We start from the raw sequence: 12173 nt of genomic DNA, 5'->3' as shown, positions 1-12173 counted from the left end.
AGGAAGCACCTGCAAATTGGTCTAGAGTAGTGAAGCCTTTCTCAATCTTTTGATCCTGGAGGAACCTGAATTCTAAATTCATGGCATAGCCTAAGTCAAAGTAACCGAAGAGGTGGGGTTCACACAACATGCTTCGTCACAAAGTAATAATGCTATAATAATCATATTTGAATGAGAGCCAGTTTGGCCTAATGGTGAAGGCACTAGGCTAGAAACCAGGAGACTCTGAGTTCTAGTCCTGCTTTAGGCATCAAATCAGCTAGGGGACTTGGGGCCAGTCCCTCTCTCTCAGCCTTAAGAAAGAGACAAAGGCCAACCGCTTCCGAAAAACCTTGCCAAGAAAACTTCAGGGACTAGTCCACAGTTGCCCGGAGTCAAAAACTGGTTGAAAGGCACCAACCCTCCCCCACAAAAAAAATTACGGTGGGGTTTTGGCATGGCCCAACAATACCAAGACCCCCTTTTCTTTGTTGTGCCTGTAGCAGGGGTGGCACTGGTTTAGCATCATGCCTTTTTCTGGGAAAAGAACCAGGGGGTGGCCTCATTCTCTCCAGATGCATGAGAGGGAAAAAGGGCAACTTCTCTTACTAGACGTCAGCAGGCACATTCCAAGATCCCAGGACAGAAGCTTTTGAGGCCAGCTGTTCTCCAAGCCTTGGGAAAGCTTGGGAAGAAGGCAAGGGCCAACTATTTCCAAACATCTAGCCAAGAAAACTGCAGGGACTAGTCCAGGCACTCACCAGGAGTCAATACTTCCTTGAAGGAACCAAACCTCCCCCCCAATTATGCCAGGGCAATCCTACGTCCCATCAAAGCAGTTGGAGAGAAACCTGAAGCAAGATCGATCTCTGCATTTCATAACCTCCTGATATAATACCCAGTATTTGCTTTCAGGAAAAAAATGTAATAATGCTCTCCAATCCAATCAAAGCCTGAGGGCACGGCGTGGGTCGTTTCCCCAGATTGCAATTGCAATTCTTCTACCCAGATTGCTAGCACAGTCTTCTGCGACATCTGGAACCTGTTGCGATGCTTTCGTTTCCCAACTTGATCCCACCCTCACCCGGAAAAGATATAGTGTACTACAAGTCCCATGACTCCAAACCATGGGAGTTGATGAGAGTTGTGGTTCGACGTGTCGGGAGACATTCGGTTGTAAAAAAAAAAAAAGTGGGTATTTTTTTCCAAGTTGATTATTCCTGTTGTTTCGCATCTACCGAGCACTGCAAATCTTTTATTTATTTATTTATCAAATTTGTCACCGCCCACCTCCTCCCACCAGGGGGACCTGCTTTCCTGGCTCCTTCAAAACCGCTCTCATAAACCCAACAGCAAAATGCGCCGGTCTTGCCCTTTAAAATAAAAAAAAGGGAGGCGTTGTAACCACGGAGACAGAGGCGCCCAGGATTTCAACGCCCTACCCCTTTCGCCGTCTGACGCCATCGGCGTGCGCCCGGCTCTGCGGAAGGCGGCAAACACGTCGGCGTGAACGCGACGGAGAAGCAACGGGCGAGTTCTGAGGATGTAAGTAGCGGAGAGGTGGTAATCCGTCGCCATCTGGTTTCATCTGGCGCGGGGACGGCCGCGAGGGCGTCGAGGAGCGGTTCACCGAGCCGCCGAGGGGCTTCTCAGCAGGGTCGGCCTCGTGGATGAGCGTGAGCCTGCCTCGGGAGCGCGGATGGCCTGGACGGAAAGCGGGGAGGGGAGACTCCTCCGAATCTTGAGGGTGGGGCGGTGTGCGGGGGGGTGACGTAGAACCAAGCTGGCCCCGCCCCTTTCTGGTCTCCCTTTGCTCGGAGCAAGATCCTGGGGGCCTGAAGGAGCTGCTCCCCCCTCTTTGGCGGGGGGAGGGACTGGGTTCCCCAATGACCCATTGTCAGTCTTGAAAGCCATTTTTGCACCACTTACAGACAAATGTTGCCGTCTAATGCAGTGTTTCTCAACCGTTGCCATTTTAAGAGGTGTGGACTTCGACTCCCAGAATTCCCCAGCCAGCCATGATGGCTGGGGAATTCTGGGAGTCGAAGTCCACACCTCTTAAAATGGCAACGGTTGAGAAACACGGCTCTAATGTTTTAACATTTGTAGCAGGATGGTTTGCTGCTGCTGTTGTAAAAAGACATCTGATTTATCCGTTTTTTGAAGTGGGGAGAGGTGGTTCTGTGCCCCACCTCCATATTTTTTTAATGGAGTTATGCACCACTTAAATACAGTTGGACTCTGGGTGCTTTACAGGATACATAATAATGCAGCACTAATAATACAGAGATATAAAATAGTATATTGGTGTAATGAAACTCAGTCTTACATTGGTGGCTCTAGAATCAGTTCCAAATGGCCCTCCAACTTTACAGAAGGCCAAAGGAGTGTCTGATAGATGCTCACTCAGAATAAGATCGCACGGAGGTGCTTCAGTTTTGTGACTTGTATCCCTTTCGTAGTTAAGGAGCTAAGAGAAACAGAGTGATGGAGCTTGGTATGTGAGTTAAAATAAAGCTAGGATAGGGAGAATAGCAGTGACATAAAGTAAAGGAAATGTTGATATCTTGATACAGTATTTCTTTATTGTGTGGTAAGAAAATACCTTGTTCCATCTCTTGAAAATATTGAAATGCAGGTTTGTTGATATGACAACAGGGTGCTACACCAGAATTCCCCAACTTATGCCCTCCAGATGAAATGAGACAAGAGCTTGCAGCATTCCAAACTCACACATATTTCAGTATCAAAATAGTCAAATGATCTCACAGTGCCTGTTGTGGCTCCAAACTAAAAACTGAAGTACAAAGATTAAAATATTGGTCTTTCAGTAGTTCTCTCTGTTTCCAAAAGAGTGACTCCAGTCAGGCTTGCTGGAGAAATGCTTGCATATACTTAAGAAGAAATATATGTAAATGTAATTATCACCTGCACACCATGCTATTCTTTGGGGAAAGGGAATATATATTTTAGCACACTGTCACGCACCTTATACTGAAGGATCAGGTTAAAAGCTTCTAAATAAGCTGTAGAAAGGTAATTGCATCCACAGTGGCTAGATTCATGCATAGTACAAAGGTGTTGGTTTTACTATGGTTCGTTGTATGACCCATAATGGCCTGGCTCACATATAAAGTTAATCCATAAACCATAGATTACATTTGGCTGGATCACACCCCACACTCTTCAAACAGAAGCCCTGAGTCTAGGAGTCCCTCCCAAATTTTTATTCATATTTCATTTCAAATTTAAAGATACAATTCTGAAAAAGCTCTAGACCAGCCTTTTTCAATCTTTTGACCCTGGAGGAACCCTTGAAATATTTTCCAGGCCTCGGGAAACCCCTGCACATTCAGGCTCAAATATGGGCCAGAAGTTACAAAATTATATTTGTTTCATGGGTAGGCCTGTATATATGCATTAATAGTGTTCTTAAACTAAAAATAAAGGAAGTTACCTCTTTAATGTGAAGTTGCCTGAATTTGAAATAGTTTTTTAAATAAATCGTGATCTCCCAGGGAGCCCCTAGTGACCTCTCGCAGAACCCTAGGGTGCCACGGAACCCTGGTTGAGAAACCGTGCCTTGGATGGTTCCATTGACCCTTGGGGGTCGATACTGACCACTTTGGGGAACCCTGCATTAAATCTTTGCTTGTTTAATTAACTGCCTTGGATAGTCCCATTGACCAGTATGCTTTGTTTCCTTGGTATTAGAGGTCCTTAGAAGATACTCAAATATTGTGTAAAACGCACAGTGTAGATCAGTGTTTCTCAATCTCAACAACTTTAAGCTGTGTGGACTTCAACTTGGCCAGCCATGAAGTCCACACAGCTTAAAGTTGCTGAGATTGAGAAACAACGGTGCAGATTGTTCAGCAGGTGCAATTTTCAGCCACTTAATTTGCTGTTATGATGCTTTGCATGAATATTGCCTCAGTATTGCTTGTCTTACTTATCAAGTAGGGTTTTTTTTCCCCTTCTGCCTGTGTGTTAATTGTTTCTCAATCCTTTTATCTTGTCACTAGGCTGCTCTTTGGAGCTTCTTGTACTCGCTTAGGGATCCGTTTCTCAGATTCAAGGAGTTAGAAGTGAGCTTTCAGATAAGTGAGGCCCCCACAGTGCTGCTTTGGGACTCGGAAGGGGAAAATGGAACTGTCAGGAATGAAAAAGAAGAGCTTGCTAGCCATCAAAGAAAATAATAAAAAGTCCAGCACTAGGTAACCACTGTCTGAATTTTTAAGGCCTAACTCCTCCTGGGGGGTGGGGGGGAGGAGGGGAGAGAGCTTTGCAGCCTACTAGGACTTCCCTGGGGAGCATGAGGAATTAGAAATGCTTCTCTTTGCTCCTTCCATAATTTCCATGCATACCTCACAGCTCTGCCTTTCTTCCATGCACCTGCTCCATAGCGTGAATGTTGGGAATCTTGACATTCTCATCTTGCTTTTCTTGGGCCACTGAAGGTAGGAAATAAAATTCTGGACTTTTCTTATTAAAGGGCTCCCTCTCCGACCAAGCGCAAAGACCGGACCGAAGAAAAATCCAAGGATCGGTCCAAGGACAAACCAGCCACAAAGGAGTCTGGCGAAAAGGACCGGGGGCGTGACAAAACCCGCAAAAGACACAGTGCCTCCAGCGGCAGCAGTAGCACCAGGTAAACGGGATCCTAGGATTCCTGGAAAAGTGTGAATGCAGCGCTACGATCTTTACATGAAGATCGTACATTGGTTCTCAGAAGCTAGAACAGTGTTTCTCAACCCTGGCGACTTTAAGATGCGTGGACTTCAACTCCCAGAATTCCCCAGCCAGCCTTGGGGAAGTCCACACATCTTAAAGTCGCCAGGGTTGAGAAACACTGAGCTAGAAGCTCACTTCCGGAAGGGTTTTTGCGGGGAGGATGGAGAGTTTCAGAGTTTATTTTAGAGCTTATCCCATCCCTGTTTCCAATCACTGTGTGATGATGAATCTTGCTGCCACGTTTTGGGGACGGTGACCCAGAAGGGGTTTGGGGGTGGCCCTTCCAGTCCTCTTGTTCTGCTCGCACCGGCCAAGGGCATTGCTTCGGCTCTGTTTTGGTGACGCGTCCTGTGGCTCCTCTGTCAGGTCTCGGTCGAGCTCCACGTCCAGTTCCGGGTCAAGCTCCAGCACCGGCTCCAGCAGCGGCTCCAGTTCGTCTTCTGCGTCCAGCCGTACCGGGAGCTCGAGCACGTCCCGTAGCTCCAGCTCCAGCAGCTCTTCGGGCTCCCCGAGCCCCTCCCGCCGCAGGCACGACAACCGGAGGCGGTCCCGATCCAAGTGAGTGGGGGCCGCCTGGGGGAACGTGGCAAACGTGGGCTTGAATGGCGTGGCGTGAAATCTTGGGAGGGAAGGCCACTTTTCACACCTGGCTTTAAATCCGGGGTCCCCAAACTCTTCAGCTCATCGACCCCTTCGTGAAGTTTCAAATTGTTCATCGACCCCCATGCTACTTTACCTAATAGTACTGTGAACAATGATAGTAATAACAACAACAACAGTGACCTTGGATCAGCCTTTCTCAGCCTTTCGACCCTGGAGGAACCCTTGAAGTATTTTTCAGGCCTCGGGGAAGGAACCCCTGCACATTCCGGCTCCAAGATAGGCCAGAGGTTGCAAAATTATTGTATTTGTTTCATGGGTGGGCCTGTATAGATGCACTAACAGTGTTCTTAAACTGAAAATAAAGAATGAAACTTGCCTCTTCCATGTGAAGTTGCCCGAATTTGAAATAGTTTTTTAAATAAATCCTGATCTCCCAGGGAACCCCTCGTGGCCTCTCGCAGAACCCTAGGGTGCCACGGAACCCTGGTAGAGAAACCCTGCCTTGGATAGTCCCACATTTCTTCCTATAATATCTGAAGGTCCAACAAGTTCATTGTACGCAGTTCAGAAATGGTGTTGTTTAATACCATGCCATTTAAACAATGGCCAGCAGCTGACTTTTGCCACGAGCTTGCTCAATAGAAAAAGATTTCTCTGTTCTGCCCAGATCTAAACCACCCAAGAGAGATGAAAAAGAACGGAAGAGGAGGAGCCCCTCGCCCAAACCCACCAAAGTTCACGTCGGGAGGCTTACCAGAAACGTAACAAAGGTAACTGTAACCAGCCACTTAGTTGTGTTGCAGAAGAAGGAGGGAACTAAGGCCCTGAAGGAGCAAAATTAAAGTCGTCATTAATTTGAATGTTGGGAATTTGGAGTCAAATGGTTTGTAAAGGAACTTATACATGAAAAGTAACAGAAGGAATAGCTCAGGCTTTGTATTTGATCAGCCTAATCCACTGTTAATCTGATCTGACAGTGGTTCTCCGTAGTTTAAGGGAGAGTTCTCCCCACCCCACACACACATTTGCTCTCTGATGCTTTTAGGTATGGGTTCCAATATTTTTTTATCTGTTAAATCGTGTCTGATCCTCGGAGACTGCCTGGACAAATCCCTGCAGTTTTCTTGGCAAGGTTTTTCAGAAGTGGTTTGCCATTGCCTCCTTCCTAGGGCTGAAAGGGTGTGACTGGCCCAGGGTCACCCAGCTGGCTTTGGGCCTAAGGCGGGACTAGAACTCTCCTACCACGCCTGATTGGCTCTTGGCTGAGAGAGAGGGACTGGCCCAGGGTCAACCAGCCGGCTTTGTGCCTAAGGCGGGACTAGAACTCTCCTACCATGCCTGATTGGCTCTTGGGCTGAGAGAGAGGGACTGGCCCAAGGTCACCCAGCCGGCTTTTATGCCTAAGGCGGGACTAGGACTCTCCTACCATGCCTGATTGGCTCTTGGGCTGAGAGAGAGGGACTGGCCCAAGGTCACCCAGCCGGCTTTCATGCCTAAGGCGGGACTAGAACTCTCAGTCTCCTGGTTTCTGGCCTGATGCCTTAACCGCTACACCAAACTGGCTCTCAGAGATTCTAATAGTGAACCTAATTGGCGCGTGCCAATTGAGCATGCTGTCTTCTGTAAACTCTTGCTTCTATCACTACTATACTATTTTTCCTGTAAATATATACAGGAATATATTTTAGTTAAACTAGAAAGCAAACCTGAAGCAGAAATCCCTCTGTTTGGATTTGGCTGATACTCTTACATCTCAGTTAAAGGCGTAACTGTCTCTTAATCAGTATTCTTTTAGGAAGACTAAAGCTAATAAGAGTATGTAGTGATTCCAGGGAATTCTTTTTTTTCTTCTTCTTCAAGGATCACATAATGGAAATATTTTCTACTTATGGAAAGATCAAAATGATTGATATGCCAGCAGATAGACTCAACCCACACCTTTCCAGAGGTTATGCGTATGTAGAGTTTGAGAATCCTGATGATGCTGAAAAGGCACTGAAACACATGGATGGAGGTAGGTGTCAGAAATTGGTAGGCCTCCAGATTGCGCCCCAAACAAACTTGGTGGAAAATTGGATGGCAGGGGGAGGTTCCTAGGTTCATGGCTCCTGCTTGAAGCACAGGCGGCACCCAGGGCTTCCACAACCTTTCCACAAGCCTCAATCCATTTTGGACTGAGAGGTCCTGTCCATATTCATGTCTTGGTCATGTCTCATCTGGATTACTACAATGCATGCCCCATGGGGCTGCCCTTGAAGACCATCCAGAAGCTATGGTTGGTCCAGAATCTAGTGTGAATCATCATAAGCACATCTCAGGATGCCAGTGTGACATCACTACTTTGCAAGTTGCCCTGGTTGCAGGTCTAGAGCTGGTTGTCACCTACGAAGCCCTTCATGGCACAGGGCCTGGCTGTTTGCAGGACCACCTGTCTCCAATTACCTCTGCCTGTCTGATAAGACGGAACAGGGTTGGCATGCTCCTGGTCCTGTCATTCAAGCAGTGCCTTCTGGGGGATCCCAAGATAAGTGCCTTCTCTCTCACTGGGCCTGCCCTATGGAGTAGCATTCCTGTGAAGACCTGGATGGCTCCATCCTGCCTGCTTTCTGAAAGGCTCTGAAGATGTGGCTCTTCCCTCCAAACACTGGGTGAGGTCTTGTGAACCTCTTTTGATTGGTCTGGTGGTTCGAATTGTCTCCAGCACAATATTAAAAATATTTTATTTTGTTGGCTGTTACTTGTTTCTTTCACATGTCGAGTGGGCGGCTATAAAAATTGTGTCATAAATATATACATCCACCCAAGCATTTGCTGTGTCCCTCCTTTTTTACTTTTAAGCAAGTAATTAGCCCAAGGATTTGAGGATGGAGTCTCTGTAATCCATCCAGACTGGATTCTCGGTAAAAGAGAGTAGATCTTTCTGTTATTAGTGATTGACCAAACCTGGGGTAATCGATTGATTGATGAATCTAACATTGCAGTCTCTAAGCAGTGGATCTGTGGGAGTGGTAACTGTTTATAGCCAACGAGGCTTACAAGTTGGTAATAATTGTCATAAATTAAGATCAGTGTGGTTCCAAAAAGCCGAGCTGTCTCAGCTCTAAACCTTACAAGGACACGTTGTTAGTGGTTGAGAAACTTTAATCTCATTGATGTGTCCTTCCTACTGACTTCATTTTAACTGGGAATCCATCCGTTCCCAAGGCCCATTACCTGCCTTTCCTCCCTCCCTGTGTCTGCCGAAAGAACACTTGCCAGCTGCCGTTTAGGTAAGTGAAATTAGAACATGTGCTTGGATGCCACAGTGCTTTGATAATCTTCTTCTGTGATACCAAACAGGGCAGATTGACGGGCAAGAGATCACCGCCACAGCTGTCTTAGCTCCTCGGCCAAGACCTCTTCCCAGACGTTTCACCCCTCCCAGAAGGATGTTGCTGCCACCGCCCATGTGGCGGCGATCACCACCACGCATGAGGAGAAGGTAGGTTGCCTCTAGCGAGGCAGGTGTCAGCCCTTTGACGCTTACAGCTTAAGGACCAGATACTGCGACGATTCCAGGAATGCTGCTTTATGGATGTAAGGCGTAATAGAATCCTGAAAGCCTGTCAACATTTCTTTCTGTCTCATCTTATACTAAACAAATCAAAATGGGGTTATTTTGAGTTTCTTTCTCACGCTGCCTTCAACCTCTGGACTGTGTAACCTCTTACCAGGTCCCTCCTTAACAGTTCTTGCACGCCTTCACCAAGGTCAGCTCTGAATCCCTTTACAGTAAGACAGAGAAGGGCCACTGTGATTAGCTAGATATGCCTCTATTTCTCTTGTGCTGATAAACCTTAATTGAAGCAGTATCTTTGTGGTGTAAGCGTTTACAACTTGTCACAACAGATTTGTTAAAGTTTTTAATTGTCAGTAGGATCCTTGAAACTCTTCCATGGGAGCCATTATTGAGGGGACCTGCGGTCATCTAAGGGGATCCTTCTAACTTTTATTACAGAGGGGCAGCTGTCAGATGTCTCCTCTAGGTCCTTCCAGGTGCAGAAAAGAAGCTTGAATTTCCTCTTCAGAGAAAGGCAGACAATAAATCAATAGCCTATGAAAACGACTTTGGATTGTGCTGATTAAACAGTACTAGCTACATGAAGCTCATCTTCAGCTGAGGCCCTTTCATCTAACTCTTCCCTTTCAGATCCAGATCTCCCAGGCGCAGATCCCCAGTTCGCAGGCGATCCAGATCCAGATCTCCAGGCCGGAGGCGTCACCGCAGTCGATCCAGTTCCAATTCTTCTCGATAAAACACAGGACTCAGCAGCTTTGTTCTTTAAGTTAAAAGCGCACCCATTTAAAATGGTACCTTTTTTTAAAAAAAAAGGAAAGAATGACAATAGAGCGAAGGGACAGTTGAGAAATTATAAAAAATAGCTAAGAATCTTGGATCTGATAGGGCAGAGATGTTTCTTCGATTTTGACATTCTCAACGGTAATTTGTTCTTTTAGACATAAATCTTTACAAATCCAAGAAAATACAGTATGTTTTTTTCTCAGATATGCCAAAATGGCTCGGAAGTATGTCTCAAAAGTCAAAATGTCTTCATCCCCTTTCACCTAGCCCAGTAAATTTTCATACCCCCACTTTTTTTCTGATTCCTCCTGCCAACCCAAAATTCTATTTTGGCTATTGCAGTGTTGGATATTGAGCCTGTGACACATTGAAAATACCCGTTAAATTCTTGTTAGCGATACAGGAAAGATCCCATTTTGTAATCTGTTGCTCACTTGAACCCAACCCAATAACTGGGCTGAGGGGGACACTAATTGTAAGACCTCCTTTTGCCAAAAACGAATTACTCAATTTGCCCAGTTCCTCACAAGAATTTGGCGACCCTTTTGCATTTTAGAAGATGTGCAGAACGCACAAGCGGAACATTTTTATTTTCCTGATCGCGTTTTTTGGGGGGTGGGGGTGGAGTGAGGATTTTGTGACTGGAAAAAGCACGATCCATTTTCTAAAAGGCCAGAGAATTCTCAGCCTGTTGTACAGTCATTACTATAAAGTTTGATTTTTGTATAACTTGGTAGCATCTTGTAGTCACGTTGTGTTTGTACTTGTGTAGAATGACAAGATTAAATAAACCAATAAGGTTTAGGGTGTGAATGAATTATTCCTCATTGAGAATTGTGGTAGTCATCTTGGTCTAATATTTTGGCAAATAACCTTGGCAATGAGTGCTGGGTACCGCTAGCAAGGATCAGAAAGGCTGTTCCCCAAGAGTCTAGGTTAGGCTTCCCCAACCTGGTGTCTTCTGAGTCAGTCAGGACTACAGCTCACAGCTAAGATGAACTGTAGTCCTAGCATGTGTGGACGGCACCATATCGGAGGGAAGGGAATATATTTAATGTCTTTACTCCATAGACGGTTTTTACAAGCTCCAATCTTGTGGTCTTTGTTAATACATATGTGAAGGAGAGTTAATCCCAAATCTAAGACTTGGATAGTAACCATAAATGCAGTGTTGAGTAAATCTATGTATTGAGCAGAATTACTATTGCAGTAATTTTAAAGGGGATCCTGTCAAGATGTTCAGAGATAATCACACAAATAGTGGTATTAACCCATTGGCTTCCCAAAAAAGTACCTATCCAGATCTCTAAATCTGTGTTTCCCTTTTTTATGAGACCTCCCCATATCTGCTGTTCTGAGGATGTGCTGGAAATCAACTCTTAACTTCATTCTGCTACGTGGTTAACAGATACACACATACACACATTCTCTCACACACTTCTACTTCATGGTTAGGCCAGATCCAGATTATTGAAAAGTGTATTAAAGTGATGAGAAACATTAAAAGTTAACAAGTAATTCAGATGCCCAGGTATCAACTTCTTGTAGGTATCTACTGTTTAATGTCATGTATGGACAGAGGCCAAGAAATCTGGCTGGCATATGAAGCAAGATGGAATTTCAAACCCTCTCTTCACTACTTAAAGGACCTTTAGAATCTCTCTTAAATTGTTCTTGCATTAAAAATTTTTTTTGCCTAAAATACTTAAGCAATAGAGGACAGAGACGAAAATGCGCAATGCTTTTAAGATTGTAAACACACAAAAAGAAAGGCTATGTCAAGTAAAAGTAACACTGAACTACTTAAAATTACAGTTTATTTCACCAATTGCTGATCTGACAGGTGTATATACTTCTTAACAGCCAAATATGAAAGGCTGTATTTGCACAGGACATTTACCTGTGGTTTAATTCCCCAAATTTTCTGGGCTTGCATGACTTGCTAGGTTAAAGGGTAGTTACAGTGTATCATGCAAAATCAGCCAATGATTTTTAAATCTTTTTATGGTTACGTTGCACCCTTCGTTGGGCCAAAGTGGTGAGAGACTGGGTGGTTTGGCACCCATGCAGTGCAAATTCAAACAGCTGTGCGAATGTCATAAGCCATATACCCAAGGAGAATGCATGGGCTCTATTTAGTGTTCATCCCTAACAATCTAGCGACTAAACAGTTGCTACCATGCCTTACAGGTCATTGTGAAAGTAAACTACAAACAAGATGTTCACCTTTGGGCTCCAGATGAACTAGAATCAGCAGGAGTTGGCTAAACGGAATTGGAAGCTGACAAGCTTTATCTCCCTGAAAGATGGGACTTTAATGTTTTCTGCTGCTTTTTGCAAACATGGCCTGTGTACAAGCTCATTTTGAACACGAATGCTATTAAGTCGTCGTCCTTTGTTACTGCCTCTTTAAGACGGGGTGGGCAGGGGAAGGTGCGGTCTCGCGCGCCAGTTTCGACCAGTCGCGGAGGGAGCCAATTCGTCGGACGCGAGAGCGGCGATAGGACTCGGAAGG

The 12173-nt window shown here is 45.4% G+C and overlaps 1 protein-coding gene across 2 annotated transcripts; it reads left to right on the top strand.

The window, feature by feature from the left end:
- Positions 1 to 1453: 1453 nt before the first annotated feature.
- RNPS1 (RNA binding protein with serine rich domain 1) lies at positions 1454 to 10471 on the top strand. Of its 2 annotated transcripts, none has more exons than XM_063314710.1 (8): positions 1454 to 1524; positions 4005 to 4196; positions 4475 to 4630; positions 5080 to 5271; positions 5984 to 6086; positions 7177 to 7330; positions 8656 to 8797; positions 9506 to 10471. In XM_063314710.1, exons 2-8 carry the CDS (start codon positions 4126 to 4128, stop codon positions 9609 to 9611), a joined length of 924 nt encoding a protein of 307 aa, XP_063170780.1. In that variant the 5' UTR covers positions 1454 to 1524; positions 4005 to 4125; the 3' UTR covers positions 9612 to 10471. The 2 variants fall into 2 exon arrangements, with proteins under 2 accessions (XP_063170780.1, XP_063170781.1); XM_063314711.1 differs by having other exon boundaries at positions 1517 to 1655.
- The last annotated feature ends 1702 nt before the right edge of the window (positions 10472 to 12173 follow it).

The sequence above is a fragment of the Candoia aspera genome, chromosome 14 (assembly GCF_035149785.1).
Source record: "Candoia aspera isolate rCanAsp1 chromosome 14, rCanAsp1.hap2, whole genome shotgun sequence".
Lineage (NCBI taxonomy): Eukaryota > Metazoa > Chordata > Lepidosauria > Squamata > Boidae > Candoia > Candoia aspera.
This window is presented reverse-complemented; position numbering and strand designations above follow the sequence as displayed.